The 22,927-nt window shown below is 37.6% G+C and overlaps 1 protein-coding gene across 4 annotated transcripts in view; it reads left to right on the forward strand.

Moving 5' to 3' along the window:
• Positions 1–21,229, forward strand: part of DGKH (diacylglycerol kinase eta) — a 203,201-nt gene extending 181,972 nt beyond the window's left edge. For 2 of the 4 annotated variants that reach the window (XM_007528944.3, XM_060194759.1), the window contains 4 exons: positions 2,142–2,261; positions 2,612–2,720; positions 4,960–5,090; positions 12,892–21,229. In XM_007528944.3, the coding sequence (XP_007529006.2) occupies positions 2,142–2,261; positions 2,612–2,720; positions 4,960–5,090; positions 12,892–12,981 (450 nt within the window). In that variant the 3' untranslated portion in view covers positions 12,982–21,229. Of the gene's footprint in view, positions 1–2,141; positions 2,262–2,611; positions 2,725–4,959; positions 5,091–12,891 lie in introns of those variants that run through there. The other 2 variants (XM_060194758.1, XM_060194761.1) reach the window with 2 other exon arrangements.
• The last annotated feature ends 1,698 nt before the right edge of the window (positions 21,230–22,927 follow it).

Below are 22,927 nucleotides of genomic sequence, written 5' to 3' on the forward strand. Positions count from 1 at the left end.
GTTGCTCTTCTCTACACTGAAAAGTGTCTACTAAATGGTATTTGATTAACATTTATCAGTTATATTGTGTCAATATAAAAGACTCACATCCATTTCTAATGTTTTCATCACTATTAAATATGGGTAGCTAAGTTAAAGTGTTTACCAGTAATTTTTATATGTCATATAATTTTCTCTACAGCACTTTATAATAGTGAATTTTGTCAGAACCTTAGGAAATTGTGATATCACAGTCAAGTGACCACAGTGTTTAAAGCAACAAGATGAATTTTATTTTGCTTTCATAGTGAATACACAGTAATAACAAGTTTTTTCTTTGTGTTATCTTTTTATTTGATAGGGCAGAGAGAGATTGAAAGGAGTGGAGGTGGGGTCAGGCGGAGAGAGAGAGAAAGAAAGAGAGAAGGAGAAAGAGATATACCTCCAGCCTTGCTTCACCACATATGAAGCTTCTTCTCTGTAGATGGGGACTGAGGGTTTGAACCCAAGCCTTTGCATCTAGTAACATGTACTCTACTGAGTGTACTACCACCTAGCCCTGGTATAACAGTTTTCTAAGACATACTTTCAGACTCAAAAGAAAGTAGTAAAGTTTGACAGAATGGAGAATGTCCATAATAAATACCTATAATTTTGTCTCTGGCTTTTTAATTTAAAATTCTTTGACTCTATATAAAGCTACTCTGTGATTGAAAATATTAAATAACTGGGAGAGACCGTGGAAATAATCCCAACATTTATTCTACTTATTCTTACTGCTTCTTGAGGAAGAAGTTAAGACTTTTGAAGTCAACTAACCTTCTTGTGGCTGCAGTTAGTGATGAACAAGTCCAGGACTAGAATCCAGTCACTGTCATACTAGTTGTGTACATAAGTGTTTATTTCACCTTTATATGTTTACTGAGCTTGTAAGAGCTAGGTGCTTTTTAAAATAACTTCTTCAAGCATGCTGTTGAAAACAGATGTTCAGTTAAATCGTCTTTAAATTTTCCAAACCTTCCTCCAATTTCAAGCCACTTAGCTTCTGCTTTGTCTTGACTTTTGCATTTCCTCACAATGCTTTTCTGAAATTTATAGTTTTTCTTTAAACTTTTGTTATTTTTCCAGGAGATTTTCTAATAACCATAAAATATTATTATTTAATAAAATGTTTACCTGTCTACTATAATGAAAGAGAGACAAAGAAAGATAAAGAGACCAGAGCACTGCTCAACTCTGGCTTATGGTTGTACTGGGGATTAGTAGTACTGGGGATTGAACCTGGGACCTTTGTTGTCTCAGCTATGAAAGTATTTCTGCATAACATTCTGCTATTTCCTCAGTCTGGATAAAAGAAGGCAAAACTATAAGAGAGAGATAAAGAGGGATTTATACAGAAAAAAATTAATTTTTATTGTATTATTAAAGTGTCATTTTTCAGAACCCTAAGTCTAGTCAGTTTTTTTTTTTCCAAAGCACTATTCAGCTCTGGCATATGGTGTTGTGGGGGATTGAACCTAGGACTTTTGGAGTCTCAGGCATGAGAATCTCTTTGCATAACCATTATGTTATATACCCCCACTCTCTATCCAAATTTTTAATAAGAATCTAAATGAAGAATAATTTACTTAAAGCTTTCTGCAAGAAAAGAAAATAATTTGTTTTTTTTTTTATCTCCATGCACTTAATTATCAAAAAACAAAAAACTTAAAAAAAAAAAAAAAGAGTATCAGAAGTTTAGCAGGTAATTCAGTGGATAAAGCATTGGACTCTATAAAGAATAAGATCCAGAATTTAATCCCTGACAGTGCATGTACCAGAGTGATGTCTGGTTCTCTTTCTCTCCCTGTCTCACTCATTAATAAATAAGTAAAAAGGCTAGACAGTGGCACACCTGGTAGAGAAAACATGTTACTGTGAGCAAGTTCCCAGGCCCCATTTGTAAGGAGGAACCTTCACAAGTAGTGAAGCAGGGCTGCAGATGTCTCCCCTTCTCCCTCTCAGTCTCCCCTTTCCCTCTTGGTTTCTGTCTCTATCCAATAAATAAATAAATAAAGCCTTAAAGTGAGATAGAATGATGTTTGCTATTAAAGTAACTTACTCTAATGGAAGTTGGACACTGAGTTTTATTTCATTTTGTTTTCTAATCCGCTGGCAAATAGCAGTTAGAATCGCCACATGAAGAGCGAGTATCCAATGCCTTACATTCAGTTGAGGTGGAGTTACAGAAGTTAACAGAGATCCCTTGGCTTTATTATATCTTGCACCCTAATGAAGATGAGGTATGTAAAATTTAGCCTGTCTTTTCCGAGATACTGACTTTGTCATTCTTTTAGAGCTTAAGCTCAACTTTTGATTAAGAGGTGTTCAGGAGAAAATAAATTTTGAAAATTATTCTCATGTGTACTACTGTTCTTGAACAAGAAAAGCTAAGCTTCATGTGAACAGAGAAATCTTACCAGAATCAGTAAATTCTCAGTACTATGTAACATCAGTGAACTTTTTTGAAAAAGCTACCACTATTTGATAATGTTCTGTGCTTCTGACCTATTGCTGTGTTAACCTCTAGTATCAGAATGGCCTTTTTCTTCTCATCTCATGAAAGAATTATTTCCTTGCTCACCTCAAACAGGAGCCTCCAATGGATTGCACCAAGAGAAACAACAGAAGCACAGTATTCCGCATAGTGCCAAAATTTAAAAAAGAAAAGGTTCAGAAGCAGAAGACAAGCTTGCAGACTGGTAGGTGGTCCACACTAGAGGGGAGAGTCTGACCTGAAGAAATTGCTTTTTAATGTGATACCATTGAGATGATGAAATGCTCAGAAACTAGATCCAATCCACATTTACAAGGTGAATGTGCTAGCTGCCGCTTAACTGTTCTTGATAGTGACTTAAAGGGTAAATTTTATGATCGTTTCACCATAGTGAAAGACATTGCTAGACTAAAAATCTGTACAACTCCAGTACAATCTGTGGCTATGAAATATACAAGGAAACTAGGGTGTCTCTGATTTGCTTCTTTGTTTGATGGATATCAGATCATCCGTTTAGATATTTCCTTGGCTCACTCTATGGCAACCTGAAACGTGTATAATTTGTTCTTGTTCTTTCACATTCAAAAATCTATATCATTTTGATAACAAAACATAGAAACTCTCATTTTCTCATTTCTTTTATTTGCTTTATGGACTTTTCACCTAAAGTTTTAGATTTTTTTTTTCCTGTTTACAAGACTTACCACTTTTTACTACTCTTCAGTTAGTCTTTGACTGTGACACTTGCATTCTTTAAACAAAAATTGAATCCTCTTTTAGTGCTCTCTTCTTGTTCCCTGACAACCTGTCCCTAGAGACTAAAGTCAGTGCTTTTCTAATGTTAAAGCACTTTCAGGGTCTCTGTGTGTGGTGTGTCAGGTGCCTTTCATAATCAAATAATTTTACAATTTTGACTTAGCTTTGTTCAGTTTTAAAATCATCTATATTCTTACTCATGACAGTAATAGGACAGCAACTGAAGGCTACTCTAAAGCCAGGTATAGCAAATATCTCAGTTTTATTAAGCCAATCAACACTGAATAAAGTGGATAAAATACTGATTACATTTTAGTGAGAAATATCCATTCAGTTAGACTTAGAGAGCAGTGTTGACAGACATTTAATGGACTTAACATTAGTAAAGCAGTAATCAAAGTCATCAGTATCTTTTTATTTTATTTTTTTTATTTATTTATTCCCTTTTGTTGCCCTTGTTGTTTTATTGCTGTAGTTATTATTATTGTTGTCGTTGTTGGATAGGACAGAGAGAAATGGAGAGAGGAGGGGAAGACAGAGAGGAGGAGAGATAGACACCTGCAGACCTGCCTCACCGCCTATGAAGCGACTACCCTGCAGGTGGGGAGCCGGGGTTCGAACCGGGATCCTTATGCCGGTCCTTGTGCTTTGCGCCACCTGCGCTTAACCCGCTGTGCTACAGCCCAACTCCCAAGTCAGCAGTATCTTAAGCAGAAAATTCTGTGTAATATTCAGTCCCTTATCAAATTTTAATTTTAGTAGCTTTTGTAGCTTCTTTTTTTTAAATTGCCACCAGGGTTATTGCTGGGGCTCAGTGTCAGCAATATAAATCAACCAGTCCTGGTGGCCATTTTTCTCCTTCCTCCCTCCCTCCCTTCTTCCCTTCCTTCCTTCCTCCCTTTCTTTTTTTTTATTGGGTAGGACGGAAAGAAATTGAGAAGGCCAGGGAAATAGAGAGGAAGAGAGAAAGCTAGACACCTGCAGACCTGCTGTAGCACTCCTGAAGCCTTCCCTCTGCAGATGAGCAGGGCCTCAAACCCGGGTCCTAGTGCATGATATAGTATGTGCACTTAACCAGGTGCACCACAGCCTGGCCCCCACTTATTTCTTTTTTAAAAAATAGTTATTTATTGGATAAACACAGAGAAATCTAGAGGCATGGGGAAGATAGAGAGGGAGAGAGACAGAGACACCTGCAGCCCTGCTTCATCACTTGCAAAGCTTCCCCTCTGTAGGTGGGGACTGGGGACTTGAGCCAAGTTCCTTGCTCAGAGTAACTTATGCACAATGGAATGCACCACCACCCAGCCCCTTTAGCTTACTTCTGATCTTAATATGACCTTAAGAAAATCATCAGCACTTATTCTGACCCTGCACGGCTGATCCTAATCACAAGAAACACATGTATTCATACATGTCATCTCATTTGAGTAGTTTTGAGGGGGCAAAAGGCTAAAGCTAGAGGAGCAGGTGTTCAGCAATAAATGTTTGCATATCATTAGATCCTTGTTTTGAATGGTATTTGGGAACATGCATGGAAAAATGGAATTGGAGTTCAGCTGAAACACCTTTAACCTCGCTGGCACTGCTGCTGCTGTACTCTGTTTTGCATCTTCTTTGGCCAGCCTTTGCTTTGTAATGCCTTGAGCATGTAGAAATTAAGGGGGTTTTGCTCTTAACTTTGGTAGTTCAAAAATGGGGCACAGAGGAAGTTGCTGCTTGGCTGGATCTGCTCAATTTGGGAGAGTACAAAGAAATCTTCATCCGTCATGACATCAGAGGGGCTGAACTTTTGCATCTGGAAAGGCGAGATCTTAAGGTATTACTTTTGTGCTACTCCTCTGCTTTTGAATTTCTTTACTTTTGGCTAAACAAAGTTGATAGGCACGTCTGTTCTATGCTTCCAGCTTGGCTTTTGTTATGTGAATGCATTGTCTGTGGGCTGAGTTCCTTTTATGCTTTTTAAACAAGAAATGTCAGCAATATTTTTCTGTTGAGATGATTCTCTCCTGTTGCTTATGCTTAGCATGAATTTACACAGTTTTCTCTGCATTCATTGGTGTGACTGCTAGTGCGCTAATACCGCCAAGTATATTGTGCTTTCATCAGCTTGTTGTTTGGGACCAGCATGAGAGATTATAGTTGTTGCTTAAAATAACTAAAAACTTTATAATATAGGGTTAACAGCTAAAAACTAATTCAAAATACTACTAACAAAAAGTTCCTAACAGAAATAGATGAGAAACCTTAGGAATGGTTTCCTTATCCTGTGATTTTCTTGAATTTCTGAATTGACTTTTCACATGTCACATGAAAAACTAGGCCAAATTTCTTTACCATGACTTCCTGGTTTGTTGCTTTTTCTTTTTCTTTTTTTTCTTTTTTGTCTCCAGGGTTATTGCTGGGGCTCAGTGCTGGCACTACAAATCCACTGCTTCTGGAGGCCTTTTTTTTATTTAATTGGATAAGACAGAGAGAAATTGAGGGGGCAGGGAAGGGAAGCTTCACTGTTTGTAAGGCAACCCCCCCTTGCAGGTGGGGAACCAGGACCCCTGCGCAGGTCCTTGTGCTTTGTATTATGTGCTCTTAGCACAGTGTGCCACTGCCCAACCCCTCTCTCTCTCTCTCTCTCTCTTTTTTTTAAATTTGCTACCAGGCTCATCACTGGAGACTCAGTGTGTATAGTAGGAAACTACTGCTCCTGGTAACCATTTTTTCCTTTCTTTTGTTGATAGAGACAGAAAATTTTAGGGAAGGGGAGATAGAAAGAGAAGGAGAGATGTCTACAGTACCACTTCACTGCTTATGAAGCTTCTCTCCTGTGGGTAGGGGCTGGGGATTTGCACCTGGGTCTTTGTGCATGGTCACATGTGCGCTCTACTAGGTGTGACACCACCAGGCCTCTCCATGACATATTGTTAAGATAGTGTTATTCTCAAAAAGAGATGTACTATTTTTAATTTTGTTTGTAGTAAATGAAGTAAAAAAAACAAAAAAAAAGCCATGCCTTGCTTTTTCCAGAAAGCAGCTGAGAGACTTTTTGTCATTTATAATAGAGAAGAAAATGTATTACACATGGCTGTAGTAATTCCTTTTTTCATTCTTTGAGTAGACACCTAGTACAGAAATGACTAGAGGTCTGTTCTGGCAGGATTTAGGAGTAAGATTTTGTCATGTCACATTTTCTTCCTCTTTTTTCCTCTCTATTTGATATTCAGAGAATATTTAGAGTGGGGGAGGAGACAGAGATAAAGAGAGAGACACTTGCAGTCCTTGCTTCATTGCTTATGAAACTTCCCCCTTGCAGGTGGGGGAAGGGAGTTCAAACCCTGGTCCTTGTGCATGGTAACATATGGGCTTAACCATGTCCACCACTGCCTGGTCCCCATGTCACATTTTCTTAACACATGCTGCCATTTTAGAAGTTCTAATATTGAAGATAAAGGTCTTCTACAATTTGTTGGCATCCCACCCCACCTTTTATCTGTAGACTAAGTTCTAAAATACATAGGACAATGATGCAGTAAATTTCTAACAAATCCATGCACTGTTATGGCCTTTTCTACAAACCTTAAAAAGATCTTTGAATAGATAATTGACACAAATAAGCATAACTCTTTATCAAGCAGAACCTGACCATTAGAGCACATCAACAAGAAGATACCACTCTGGCTAGACATTTTTAGCCAGAGTACAAACTGTTTAAATAAGAATCCCAGATCTGAAATACAGCAAAATATGCAGTGTTAGATTTCTTAATTTAAAAGTTGGCTCCAAAACTTGAAATGAGTGCACATAAAAAATGTATGCAGGAGACCTTTATATCCCACATATTTATGTAGCTTTTTACACACATACACACACACACACACACACACACACACACACACACACACACACACACACACACACACGGTTAGAGACCATGAAAAGCTGAGAGGGGGGAGTTGGGCAGTAGTGCAGTAGGTTAAACGCAGGTGGTACAAAGTGCAAGGACCGGAAGAGTCATTTCACAAGCAGTGAAGCAGGTCTGCAGATGTCTTTCTCTCCCCCTCTCTATCTTCCCCTCCTCTCTCCATTTCTCTCTGTCCTGTCCAACAACAATGACATCAATAACAACAACAATAAAAACAACAAGAGCAACAAAAGGAAATAAATAAATATATATTTAAAAAAAAAGTTGAGAGGGAAGAGGGCGGAGAGAGACACCTGCAACACTATATCACTGCTTGCGAAGCTACCCCCACCACCCCATAGGTGGAGAACCAGGGTTCTGGTACACTCTAACATGTGTTCCGCCAAGTTCACCATTGTCCAGCCACTATTTGTGTAGCTTTAATTTCTTTGGCAGGCTGCAGTATTTATTGAATGGCTACTGATGAATGTTTCATGCCAACTTCTCTAGGTGCTATCTTCACTTTAGAAGTTCGGATTTCATTTGCTGTGATTAAACAGGATTCAAGGGAAAGGTTTTCTATGTGTTTAATGCATAAATATATGTGTATTAACATATAAACATCCATAAACACCTTCATGCAACAAGGAATTCCGATTATTTGCAGGATAAAAATAACTAAGGGTAGTGAAGTGTTCAAACAGAATTAGAGTAAAAAGAAGATGGTAAAAAAAATTAATGCGCTTTCTGTGTATCTTCTCATGAGATTTTACTGGGGTTTTATTGTTGTTATTATTGTTAGTTTTTTTGTTTTTGTTGTAATATGAATTTTATTCTTTTCCCTAATCTGATGCCCCCCCATGTGTTAGAGCAGTACTCTCTAACTCTCTCATAAGATAGACAAATATAGCTAAAAATGCATTTCCTGGGGGCTGGGCAGTAGCACAGCAGGTTAAGCACACATAATGTGAAGAGCAAGGACAGGTGCAAGGATCCCTTTGAGCCCCCAGCTCCCCACCTGCAGGGGGTTGCTTCACAGGTGGTGAAGCAGGTCTGCAAGTGTCTGTCTTTCTCTCCCCTCTCTGTCTTCCCCTTTCTTTGTCTTATCCAATAACAACAATAATAGCAACAATAACAATGGTAAAAAAAAAAAAATTGGCTGCCAGGAGCAGTGGATTCTTAGTGCAAGCAAGAATAGGCAAAAAAAAAAAATCCAAGAAAAACATATCCTGTAGAAATGTGTACTGACGTGGTGCTTTTTTTTTTTTTTTTTGCCTCCAGGGTCATTGCTGGGGCTCAGTGCCTGCATTATGAATCCACTGCTCCTGGAGACCATTTTTTCCCTTTTGTTGCCCTTGTTGTTTATCATTGTTGTTACTATTATTGTTGTTATTGCTGTTGTTGTTGTAGGACAGAGAAATCGAAAGAGAAGGGGAAGACAGAGAGGAGGAGAGAAAGATAGACAACTGCAGACCTGCTTCACCGCTTGTGAAGTGACCCCCCTCCAGGTGGAGAGAGGGAGGGCGTCGCAGGGCTCAAACCAGGATCCTTATGCTGTTCCTTGTGCTTGGCACCAAGTGTGCTTAACCCACTGCACTTACCGCCCGGCCCCCTAACGTAGTGTTTTTTTTTTTTTAACTTTTGGGTGCCACATAGGTTTTGAGAGAGTAAGGAAAGGAAAATAATTTTATAAAAAGGGATGTGTCTAACACAAAACAATGAAACTAAAGAACAAGCTTTACTTGCAAGCCATCCTTCTTCCTTAACCCAAGATCATCCTTATCTCCTCCCTTCCTCTCTCCTGCCCCCCTCCCTCTTCAGGTGATAGTAATCTTCATCCATTTCAGTCCTTCAGGTATTATCTCCTATCTATGCAAAGACAGTAGCTTCCTCAATGGCCCATCCTCTCTGTCTCTTGCCATCTCCAGTTCATTATCCACATTGCAACCAGAACGATATTTGAAAATCTCTTGCCATCTCCAGTTCATTATCCACATTGCAACCAGAACGATATTTGAAAATCAGGTCCATCATTTTCCAAATTAAAGTCTTTCAGTGGCTTCCCAATTTTGTTACAACAAAGACTCACACCTTAGGGGGCTTTATGTTCTTCCAAGATATTTCTCCCCATACCACCTAGTCACCTGGTGGACTCTTCTTTAAGTCTGTTCTCTAGTGTCACTGCCTTACCACTGGAACAGCTTGAGATAGCCATAGTACAGCCTGCAGGTAGGGAAGGAAAAATATGCTTCAACAGATTGATGACACTGTCTTCCCTCCTGGAAGACAGAGAAAGATAGAAAAACTAAAATAATATAGCTGCAGCACACCTAGTAGAGCACACAGATTAGCACGTATAAGGACCGAGGTTCAAGCCCCAGACATCACCTGCAGCAGGTGGGGAACCGTCTCACATTCTGAATCAGTGCACAGGTGTTCTTCTGTCTCTCTGTATCCCACTTTCAACTTCCCTCTATCTCTATCAAAAAAAAAGAAAAGAAAAGAAAAGAAAAGAAAAGAAAAATGGCCACTGGGAGCATCATACAGTCACCAAGTCCTAGCAGTAACCCTAATGGCAATAAAAACAAACTACATATTTACATATAAATATAAAATAGTAAAGAGACAGTGCTTTTTACTTGTTAGTTGTATTTATTTTTCATTTGGAAAGTTGTATGTGTATGGCTAGAAGGCAAACTCAGTGCTACAAATATACTTCTGCAAAAGTAGGCCTGTTCACCCAAAAACACATTCAGTCAGTCATAAAGAGACATATAATAAGCACCATAGCATTTATCATAGTCTCACTCTGAGAAATTGTAAAAGAAATTGTAAAACAAACAAACAAAAAAACCTGTTTGCCAAAATAGCCATCTAAGTTGAGTTGTCTCTCCCAGAGATTTTTTTCTCTGGAGAATACAGTGTGTATAGCCTTTCAAAAGTGTTTACTACTAAATATACTCCTCACACAGGCAACTGTGTTATCACATAGTGCGAAGACTAAACACTACACTGAAGTAGATAATCTAAGTGAAACTATAAATGGATTTATGTTTCAAATTTACAAAGCAGGCACTGGTAGCTGGCCTGTTAGCTGGCTATTTGTGTATGCACTCAGAAAATGTATACTTGCTTTGAGACTGATTGTGAATGCCTTGTTGTTATATGTTACCCTGAAATTGTCTCACCTTTAAAAGAATGTAAGATGTAAAAAACAAACAAAAAACAGTTAAAAGAGAGCTCACCCAGAAGGCTGGGCAGTAGCACACCTAGGTTGAGTGTACACATTACCACGCACAAAGACCTGGGTTTGAGTTGCTGCTCCCCACCTGCAGGGAGGAAGCTTCACAAATGGTGAAGCAGTGCTGCAGGTCTACCCCCCATATATACATATGAATCCCTTAATTTCTCTCTGTACTATCATCTCAAAGAAAATAGGAAGGAAAAAACGTCCACAAGGAGCAGTGAATTCGTAGTGCTGGCACCAAAGTCACAACAATAACAAAAAAATAAAGATAACTCACTCAGTAGATCATACTTTGCTGTACACAAGCCCTTGGATCGGATTCAAGACCTGCCACCGTATGGGCGTACCATGGATGGCACAGGAGGAACTCATAGATGGAGTGATACTGTAATGTCTTTCTTTTCTATCTCTGCCTTTCCCTCTCTGTCTTTCCCTCTCTCACCTGGTTAAACACACATATCACCATGCACAAGGACTTGGGTTCAAGCCCCTGGTCCCCACCTGCAGGGAGGAAGCTTCATGAGCATTAGAGCAGGGCTGCCTGTGTCTCTCTGTCTCTCTCTCTCTCCTCCCTCTCTGTCTCCCCCTCCCATCTCAATTTCTCTCCTGTCAAAATCTTTTTTTAAAAGGCAGTAAAAAATGTAAATGTTGGTCTCAGCTCATTCAATTACTGATTCAGAAACATCATTAGTATCGCTGCTATAGAATTCAAAAAGTTCATAAAGTATATAGAAAAGAGAAACAGTTAAAACATCTGACCTAACAGTCAGGGGATTGACACAGTGGGGAGAGTTCAGGATGTAACCCTGTGTGGATCCTTGATAATGCAGGTGCAACTGCTAAGTTGTGCTCTGCTCTCTTTCACTCTCTCATAAATAATACTTCAAAAAGGGGGTGGGGAAGTTATCTATGCAAAAAGAAAATGTTTAAATTTGATCTGTTTCATCTAAAAGTTTAAACAAATACTCTTAATTTACAAAACAGAATCATAATAAACAAATAATTTTATGGAGTATTTAATAATCCTGTTTCCTAGTCTACTTTGAAAGTCATCTCTTTTTTTTTTCTAATTTTCAAATACTATTTGTAAAGAAATGATGAACTTCACATAAAAGCAGACTTATTATACTTACTATACAAGAAGAAGGTGAAAAGTTTAGAGACCTCACCGCCTTTTAGTTTTTCACTTAGTGAACATTGTGACACTTGGAGTGGACTCCATTTACTCCATTTAATCCTGTAGCAGGCATTCTCTTGTCTGTGGGCATACTATATGCCCTGCACCCTCTGTAATCGTCATCCCCTTCTGAACATTAAATGTTAATGATTATGTTTTTATAGAAAGATCTTTAAAAAAAATACAAGAGTTCTGAAGGAGACAGAAGTGTTTTGATTGGTGTATTGCACCAAAGTAAAAGACTCAGGTGGGGGGGGAGAGTACAGGTCCAAAAAGGATGACAGAGGACCTAGTGGGGGTTGTATTGTTATGTGGAAAACTGAGAAATGTTATGCATGTACAAACTATTATATTTACTGTTGAATGTAAAACATTAATCCCCCAATACATAAATTTAAAAATTAAATAAATAAAATAAAAACTCTGCATATACTTAAAAAAAAAAAAGGAGTCAGGCAGTAGCACAGCAGGTTAAGCGCAGGTGGCTCAAAGCGCAAACTGGCATAAGGATCCAGGTTTGAGCCCCTGGCCCCCCACCTGCAGGGGAGAGTCACTTCACAGGTGGTGAAGCAGGTCTGCAGGTGTCTATCTTTCTCTCCTCTCTGTCTTCCCCTCCTCTCTCCATTTCTCTCTGTCCTATCCAACAACGACGACATCAACAACAATAATAACTACAACAGTAAAACAACAAGGGCAACAAAAGGGAATAAATAAATAAATATATTAAAAAGAAAAGTATTTTGAGGAAAAAGCATCAACCTACAGATATCAATGATTAAGTAACTTTTTTTCTTTTCACAGAGATTCTTTCCAAAGAAAATGTAAATATTTCACTCAAGCATTCCACATGCAACTACTAGTGTATTTACATTCCAAATTTAGGGAGAGGACACTGGTGTCTCACTTTAAAGTCAGCTTGACTGCTTATTTTAGCAAGAAAATATTACCTTACAACTTTTTTTTAAATGCCTTAGAGATCTCTAAATAAAGAAAAAATAGAAGATACTTACTTAAATTTACTTTTTGAAGAACTGTTGTTGTACATAGTTTACAAGAGTTTGTATAAGATGCAATCTTTTTTGATTGGTAAATTTTCAATGGCAACTTGTTTTATATTCGTTATACTAAATTTCACTTCATTTAAATATTGGATTTAAACTAAAGATAACTAAGCCAAGTGTTATGTCAATTTATGTTACCTTCTGGTTATATATTTAATCCCCAGTTTTTTCTTACTGATGAATTTCTGCTTATTTCTTTCTTCTCCTTCCTTTCTACCTGGTTTATTTTATTTCATTTAGGACCTGGGGATACCGAAGGTCGGTCATATGAAGCGAATTCTCCAGGGAATTAAAGAGCTTGGAAGGAGTGCTCCCCAGTCTGAGGTGTGATCCTGGTGCTATTCCTTGGGAGAGGAGTGATTGCCACTGAATATACAGTTTTTGGAAACCTCAGCTGTTATCGTAGCTTTTGGCCTAGATAAGTTAGCACCACTGAAGCACCTCTATGACTTGATATTTTGCTTTGACATTGTGGGTACAGGTTTTGAGTTGAGGTATCACAAAATGTTTTTGTGCCAAATTTATTATTATTTTTTTTTTACATTCTACAAAGCCATTTTCTTATTGTGTGGACCTGGACATGTTCAAGCCTATTAGTGAAAAAGTAGGTGTGGTTGCGAAGTGCTGATTTTCCTTAAGCCTGATCACAGAGTACTTTTTCCTTTGCATGAGGTGGCTGAGACTTCTCAGACTTTATTAGTGGAGACAATGACTTCTTTAAAATCACTGATTAGAACACTGAGCTATAACTTGAGTCGTGTTTGGAATATTAGATTGGTATCATCACAGATTCCTAGAGCTCAGAGTTGTCAAAGCCCCTCAAATATTGGTTCAACCCCTTGCAGGTGGGGACCAGGGGTTAAAAAAAAAAACAAATACTGGTTCAGATGAATGAAAGCAAACCTTAGTGCACAATGATCCTGCCTCTTTCCTTTCCTTGCATGTCACATCAGTATTGTAACACTTTAAGAGCTTCAGTGTCAACTTCAATGGAATTTAATGTATTACTGCTACGTAAGTACCCATCTGTTGTCTGACGGCACTTTTCCACCCTTTGCTATAGTATTTGGCATAAGCCTCCGTGCCCAAAGATTTGTGAACATGCATCTGTGCCATCATCAAAACTGATACACATCTTGGGATGACAATTTTCTTTCAACAGATATAAATAGTAGGTGTGCATATTAAGAAGATTCTCTGAGAGTATTTTCATAAACTCATGTGTCCTGGTACCTAAAAAGAAAAAAAAAACTATTTATAGCTTTTCAAACCAGTTTTTATCATTTTTTTCTTTTAAAATATTTTATTTTATTTTAATGAGACATACAGAGAAAAATGTATAGTGAGATATAAGAGCACTCAACTCTGGCTTATGGTAGTGCAGGGGACTGAACCTGGGACTTTAGAGCCTCAGGCATGAAAGTCTTTTGCATAACCATTATGCTGTTTCCCCAGTCCTTCACCTGCATTTATAATCTAATGGAGTATTGACATCCAGAAATTTGTCCCAAGTCTAAGCTGAGGTCCATTACACTGTCTCACCTACAAGTTAACATGACCACACCTGACAGGAACTTCCCAACAACAAAGAGTTTTTAAGTTTTCTTCTTCAGGGCTTTATATTGTGATTATTCTCTCACTTCACTCTTGTATCACACTATATTATCCTCCTGTACATTTTCTTTCTATTTCTAAACCACTACTATACTTGGGCATCTGTATTGTAACTATCAAATATTTAAAAGCCAAAATCCAGCATATCAAAGTTGCAGAACTGACCTTAACCAAGTGTTCTTAAGACACTATATACCGAAAAATCAATTCTAATGTTTAAAAACCCTTCTATATTAGAGAAGCAAATACAGTACTGACCCAATGGTGACGGTTTTTATGACTCAGTCTTGTAGGTCTGTGCCCAGTGGATATATACATACACAGATATACATATACTTTTATATGTATATCCTCATTAATATACCTATATAATCACAAAATATAGTCTTACCTGTATTTTCTAGATAATTATTTGCCATGTTTGAAGGGAAGTATTACTGGTGGATCCTTTAAAATGAACTGTTGTCAGACATATAATTTAATTCTATCCAAGGAGTTTAACTATTTGACACTTTCTTATTATTGATGACTTCAGTTTTTAACTGCTACTCAAATCATAGCATATGGGCATCTTTTAGAAATACATGAACCCGATGGATTCCTTACCAAGTGTGTCTGATTATATTTTTGCCTGTGTAAATTGTGCATACATGGGAATTTCCCAAAAAGAGATTTTATCAAATAGCTTTAGAGTACAACAGTTGACACACCTAACAATTTAAATTTTATAAACATTTAATGAAAACAGTGGTTTTCTTTCCAAATTCAGGTGTCCTCCTCTGCTAAGGAGTTTTCAATGAAATTAAAATGGGAGGCCCTAGATTCTCAGAACTCAGACCCCTATCTATCACAACAGGAAGGAAGGGAGTGTGGGGAGGCTTCTAGAAAGGAACAAATGAATGTAAGAATCTTTGCTTTTTCTCTCCCAAAATAGCCTTTGGGTAATAGACTCTCCAACTATTCCATAAATGTTAAGTGAGATGTTAACGGTTAAGTTATTTTGTTTGGTGAATTGCTTCATCCTTTTCTCTTATTGGAATCACTTGCTAGCTAGGATTTTCCTGCAGATGGCTTTGGGAGGGAATATCTTTCAAATGACAGCTTGGTTTTGTTATGGCTTGTTAAATGACAGCAATTTTCCCCTGTACTCTCTATCTGTGCGAGACTGTGTAGGAGCCAAATGACTTCATTTATGCCTGTTGCCAGGTACCCTGAAAGATTTTTTAGGCCCTTATCAGTGTCACTAAAGAACCAGCTTCTCATAGTAGGAAGGGCTACAAAAATCAGACAAGCAAAATGTAGGAAGATCTTCCTGGAATCTGATCACAGCTGTCACTGCCACCTTTCCTCCCTGTCAGTTTCCCAGCTGGATAATTTGGGAAAATCTTGTTTTCCAAGACAGAAAGAGGAACAAACCTACATCTAAATCCAGAGTTCTCAAGTTTTCTCTTCTATGTCTCTTTGCCTCTGTTTCTGAGCTGCTTTCCATTTCCCTGCACACCCAGTAGAAACTCGCTGCATGTGCTGCCTCTCCTCATCAGCTACTGTCTCTCTCCATCTGTACCACCTATTGTGGGTCATCTGGCTAAGTGTTAGAAAGAAGACAATGTAGAAACAGATTTGACAGTGGACATTTTATAAAAGGATACTTGTTAATCTAAATGAAATGATGAATTAGATTAACTGGGACTGCATATGCATATATGAAGTGTTCTGAGAAGAAGTCATGTCAGTCAATATCAGATCTGTGCTATCTGATAGTATAGCTGAATGTGGCCATTAAAATTAAACTTCGTTAGAAATTCAGTTTTTTTTTTTCCTTGCTCACACTGCCTTTCAAGTGATCCATAAGCACAGTGGACAGAGCAGATGTTGAGCGTGTCTACCACTGTAAAAGTTCTACCAGGGCTGCTGGCCTAGGTCATTGCCACTTAAAATGTGATTCATGGGCCAGCAGCAGCCACATCACGTGGGAGTTTATAGAAATGCTAAGTCTCAGACTGACTCCAGACCTAATGAGTCAAAACCCTCCTTTTCACAAGATCTGTCAATCCATGGGTATTGACTTAGAGGTATCTCATCAGCCTTCCTTATCAAGGAATCTCAGATTTTCCAGAGGTCCTCAGAATCTCTCTCTCTCTCTCTCTCTCTCCTACTGTTTCTTTGGCATTTTGCAAATGCTCCCAGAATTGAAACAAAGCTCATTCTCATCATTTTGTTTCAAGTTCTCTTCTCCATCCTTATTCCCATCTCTGTTTCTCCATGAACTGTGGCTAGTCCAGTGGTTGTATTCTGGTAGCTAAGGTGGAAGGACCACAGCCAACCCCTCATCCCACCTGTAAGTCACTGGCAGTGTCTAGCTGCTCCTTCTGCTGCTCCTGTGGCGGTCTCATGTGTTCACAACTTAAGTTGCAGGGAACGTTTCAGAAGAATATATAAAGAGCTAATGACAGGCCAGGTGAGTCTCCTACAACTTGCACATCCTCACTTTCTTATCAGTTGGCATGGTTGACAAAGTTCATGCTGGAGGACCCACAGACACACACACACACACACACACACACACACACACGCACAAAGTGTATCCTTCTTTGGGAGGCAAAAAAAAAATTGAAAAGATTTTAAGTGGATATGTCATTAAAGTTCTGAAGACATGTTTGCCTAAGGTGATTTTCATAGTATGATAACTTAGCTTGATTTTCAGTTAGTTAATAATTCTTTTCAAAATAACCCTTTTATATTCTTGACCTTCAACATACAAATTATTTAATTCTATAATCAGGTTCTCCCTCTGACCTATTATTCATAGTTCTTCAGTTAATTTTTTAAATTTCTTTATTGGTGAATTAATGGTTTACACTCAACAGTAAAATATAAGAGTTTGTACATGTGTAACATTTCTCACTTTTCCACATAACGATTCAACCCCCACTAGGTCCTCTTCTGCCATCATGTTCCAGAACCTGAACCCTCCCCCACCCCAGAGTCTTTTACTTTGGTGCAGTACACCAACTCCAGTCCAAGTTCTCCTTTGTGTGTTCCCTTCTGATCTTGTTTTTCAGCTTCTGTTTGAGTGAGATCATCCCATATTCATCCTTACGTCCTGCTAGAATTTATCAGCACATTTCTACCTAGCTTGCTTTATTTATTTAGCCTATTTTAATGACTAAAGGGAACAACACTACTTTAGAATATGTAAAAATTACTTTTAACAGGGATTGAAGAAGAAAATATTCAGAGAGCTGTGGCTTTGAAAATTAGAGTGGAGATCTATATGTTACCTCTGCTATCTCTGACTAGGCTGATCATATAGTGATCTTTCACACCATACAGTTGTGACTTCCTTAAGGATGTATAGCTCTTCACTAAGCGTATACAAACATTGCATCTCTCAACATTTAGCATTTGCTTCGCCCTTATTCCCCCAAATGAACCCATACTGCATTTTTCAGGTGCAAATTGAGTAAAACTTAGTGGACTCAGAGTTTAATAATGCACATGGTAATTTTATAGCACCAGGGTCTTTAGTGGAAAAGAAGAATGAGAAGTGAAACTGTGGGTCAGTGGAATTGTGTCCCACTGTGAAGGGTACCACAGTGCCACTATGCACACCTCTGTCCTCTCCTGTCCCATGCCAGCTGCCTGGGACTTGTTTGTTAGTGCTAGGGCGTCTCCCCAGTGACTTGTGTATAACAACGTCAGTGTCAGATGGGTGATTTAATGCCCAGTGATTTTTTGCACTGGGGTGCCTTTTTAAAGAAACAGCCAAAACTTTAAAAGGCTGTGATGGTTGGTTTTTATAATATATAAAAATATCACATTTTATATTTATTATTTTTTCTCTTTATTATTTTCTTCAAGTCTGTCTAGAGACATTTCTGTTAGAAAAAAAAAAACTATAAAGGTTTATCATTTCAGAGAAAGAGTGATCAAAGACAGCTGGACTGTACCTATTTGTATACTTCTTTCATTTTGAGGGAAAGAAGTTGAATGACTCTGACTGCATTAGACTCAATAACTATATAAGGTAAATCCCATATTACTAATACAGGTGAGCAGATTAATTCCTTACATGTAGCTGAGATCGTCTATTTATGTATATTTATACCAAATCTTAATGTTTATGCCCTTACAAGTTTTAGCTGGGAAAATAGAAAACAAGCCACTTCTTAAAATCTATCAAAAACTCCAGTTTTTAAAGGTTGTATAATTATCATTTTAGCCACATGTTACCCGTTGTATAGGAATTTGTGAGTAGACTGTGCATTTCATAGGAACTGCATTTCAAGAGGAAATTAGCCAAACCTAAAGGTTACTTCAAAAATGTACTAAAATAAAGTTTAATACTCAGTCAAGCTGAAGGAGGAAAAGAACGTATTTTGTGGTCTTTACTCTTTGATTGCACTGTTGTTTACCACAGTTTAGCCATATCTGTTTTCTCTATTCTAAATATTAAGCTGTTATGTAGCTAAAGATTACTTACAGTTCTGGTAACTGGTAACTAGTGCTGTGAAAGGTTTTTGTATTGTAAATTCCCAGTTTTGTGAGTTATATATTGTATATTAAAGATGACTAATAAATTGGAGTAATATATTTATCTAGAGCTGGGAAAATGATTATTTTCAAATCTTCAAGTAAGTTGTATTGAATTTTTCTTCCTCTCAAGTGAGATGAAATGTCTTACTCTTATGTTAAATGTCTATTTATACAACAGGTTTCACCTTTTACTGGGTTTGTTAATTTTCATATTAAATTTTTCTTATCTTTTATACCAAAATAATTGTCATGCTGGTTATTCTAACTGCCAGGATATATTTTCAGTTACAGGAATTTTGGCAGACAGAGGATTTAATAACAAACCAGCTTTGTACATTTTGTGGCTTTAGAAGAGGAATTTTACCTTAAAATCTATAAAAGAGTCAGTGCTGATATCAGCAAAGAAAATAATAGACAGTATTACTCATAATCATCAGTAGAAGGTTTTCACAAGTTGTATAAATCAGTGCATTTATTTATTGTGAAATTTAATCTGTATACAAAAATGTGTATTCTAGCTTTTATCTTTGTTACTGCTGTCACTTAGAGTGTAATAACTTTGTTCATGATTTACTTATATACTTGAAATACTCGTTTCTGTCAAACAGATGCCCTACTTATTTCTTGCCAAAAGACATTTGTTCCTTAAATTTCTATTCTTTACCATCATTGGTAAGTGAATAGTAATATTTTGTTGAATATAATGTTCATGGTCAAAATAAATAAGGAAAAAGACATAAAACCAAAATAATCTCACCAATGTTAGGGGTTTAATAGAGCCAAAATAGCCATTTTGCTGTTTTGCCAATATATATTTTTATCTTCAAGTCAGAAATTAGTTAAGAGGACTTTCTAGTTCTGATATAAGAGCACAGGGAAGAGAGAATTTGAGAGCTTAGTGGCAGATAGAGATACAGAGAGATGGCTGTAGTATTTCACTGCTTCTGAAGCTTCCTTGAACCCATGCCCTTGTGTGTGGTAATGTATGTGCTTAACCAGGTGCAACACCTCCCAGCCCACCCTCTAGTCCATTTTATATGTGGCTGACAAGAGTGTTAGTTTTTGTTGTTGTTTTTCCAAAGCTCAAATTTGCTTTACTGATTTGTAGAAATTGGTTTGTCAAGTCCATTTGGGGATGGCAAATCCCTCCAAATGATCCATGCCCAACAATATGTGAGAATATGCGTTGTAATGGAATGTTTTCTGGTATATGTGCTTCAAAGGGATTATTTGAGGTTAAGGGTTGATGATTCCACCTCAGCTACTTTTAATGGGGAGTAAGGAGTAATGATAATACTCAAAACTGTTAGCATACTTATCTAGACATATTGTAATGTTTTTTTCTAGTGTTTATGTGGTACAATACACTGATATGTAGATTAAACAAACTTTTTGAGTTAGAAAATTCTAACTTCTTTGACTTTCATGACTAGGTAATAGGGTTCCTTTACAAGAAGAATGATACCATCTAACTAAGTATGGAAAAACCTCCCTTGTATACATATTTACATTTTGCTAGGCATATTAGAAGTCACTATTTCCCATCAGGGTCAGGCATCAGCCATATGTATGCTGGCTAGCAAAAGAAAATACTTAGTTTGGTATAGTTTTGCAGCACATTAGAAAGGTCCTCAGAAGAAGCAGGTTCAGAGGGCTAGACACTTGAGTCTTATATGCAGCACATTCATGTTACCTTTCAATAAAAATGATCAGTAACTATTGGCCTCCAGTATATCATCATCTTGAAAAATATAACAGTCAAATTCCTTTTGTCCCATTCATTGCAAAGACAGTTTTAGTTTCGTTTCTGCCATAATCATTTATAGTTTAGAATGCACTACATTTTGGTAGTCTGCTTTAAAACATTGCTTGTGTCTGAAAGATGCAGATCATCTTATCTATTTATTACACAGTGGGCTCTGTTTGCTGCAGAAAAGAGTGCAACTTTTAACTGCTTAGCACACTTGCCAGAAATATACCTGACAGAGCAGAGGGTATAACTTTGACTCTAATTATTTTTAATAAAGGTAAGAAAAACGTGAGTTTTGTTTGTTTACATGCTGTTTACAACAGCATAATTTTTTTAAAAATAGCAATTGAGATATTTATTGCATACTATTTTAAAGATGTTTTACGTGTTTTCACCTTTGGAATATATTGTTACAGTTCCTTATACAGATCATTTGGGTGGCTTTGTTAATGTAGCTAGTACTTTTTATGACTACTAAGTGACTGGTTTCCTGTGCCTTTTCTTGTGGGACGCATGATTATGTATTTATTGTACGGAAGTCACTGATGCGTGTATTTTTGTACTTTGCTAAGATTCCTGGTTGATCTCAATGTTCATGATAATGAAAGAATGCCTTTCTCCAAGGGCACTGCCTTGAAGTTGTCTTTCTCAAATAAAAAGAAAAGTGCATTTGGAGAATGTGTGACATCTACATTTTTTTTTCTGGTGGAAAAAGTTTTTACTTAGAAAAAAGTAAATTCTAATTTAAAAAAAAAAAAAGTAAATTCTGCAGAGACATCTTCTGTGTGTTGTGTTTTACCTATTTTCTCCCTGAGACAGCAACTTGCAAACATATAGTACAACATCACACCCAGATTATTGACACAGATACAACCAAGCTAATAATTCTCTCCCCACAAGGACCAACACGTTGCCCTTATAACCAGACTACTTCACCCCCACCCACCCCTCTTTAGGCCCATCAGCCACTAACCTAGCTCCACTTTAATTTTTTTTTCATTTCAAGAACGTTGTATTTATGAAATCATACAATAGTTGGTGTCTTTTTTTTTTTTTTTTTAGCTTGGTTTAATTTCCTGCTAACTCATTCAAATTGTATGCAGTGATTCTTTGGTCCGTATTAATTTCTACCTGGTGGAGAAATGATTAGCATTAAAATGTGTATATGTGGGAGTCAGGCAGTAGCACAGCGGGTTAAGTAAATAAATATTTAAAAAATAAACACATAAAATCAGAGTCAACATCAGCACACTTTGTGGACCTTAAAGAAGTTTTGAGATTAGGATACATGCTAGTGCCTGGCTCAGGACTGTTCTACAGGCAGATGGAGGCACAAGGGGAGAACTAAGACATGTATTGCTTTAGGTTAAGGAGGGGGTGAAGAGGGTGCTGGGGTTCTGGAGCATGTTGATGAAAATGGGCCTACCTTGGAAGGTGAGTGTTTTGCAGATGCCTGTCAAAGGGAGATGAGAAATTGTGCCCATGTATCAACAACTGTACTGCAAACCATTGTGCCCCCAATAACATGATATAAGAGAAAAATCCTAACAAATAAATTAGGAAACATTCAAAATAAGCTGAAATATCATCAATCTTTTGTTAAGAAGTAAAATATTGTGAAGCACAAGGACTGGCGTGAGGATCCCGGTTCAAGCCCCCGGCTCCCCATCTGCAGGGGAGTCACTTCACAGGTAGTGAAGCAGGTCTTTCTCTCCCTTCTCTACCCCTCCTCTCTCCATTTCTCTCGGTCCTATCTAACAATAATGACATCAATAACAACAATAATAACTACAACAACAAGGGCAACAAAAGGGAAAATAAATATTTTTTAAAATATATGTATATACATTCCTTTTTTATAGAGCAAAGATCTCACATAGCACATTTTCTTAGAGCACACGTGTGAGACTGAAACCGCACATTCCGTGTGATGTTAGGGCTCAAGCCTGGAGTGTGTATATAGCAAATCAGGCACCCTACCCAGAAAGTTTGCTCTCTAGTCCCAGGTAAAAAGTTGGTCTATCCTTGTAGTAATAAGTCCTTGAAGTTCAGTGAGAAAAACACTTGTTAAGAAGCCAGTGATTGGCAACTGTTGTCTCCCACAAATTGAGATTAGTGTGCTGTGAGGAAGGAAGAGTATCATAACACAAGGCATTATATAAACTGTTTTAATAATTAGATGTTCTTCCAGGTATTTGAGGACACAGAGGAAAGAGGAAGAAGAGACCTAGGGGTAACAGATGAGATTGGGTTGAGTTTTAGAGCAGTTAACCAGGGAATGTGCATGTAGGAAGTACATTCAGAAGACTACTACTAGCATGGTAGTTATGGCCTAATGTTGCTGAATAATTTAGGGAGTAAAATCAGAAGAAGGAG

This window comes from Erinaceus europaeus, chromosome 7, assembly GCF_950295315.1.
Source record: "Erinaceus europaeus chromosome 7, mEriEur2.1, whole genome shotgun sequence".
Classification (NCBI taxonomy): domain Eukaryota; kingdom Metazoa; phylum Chordata; class Mammalia; order Eulipotyphla; family Erinaceidae; genus Erinaceus; species Erinaceus europaeus.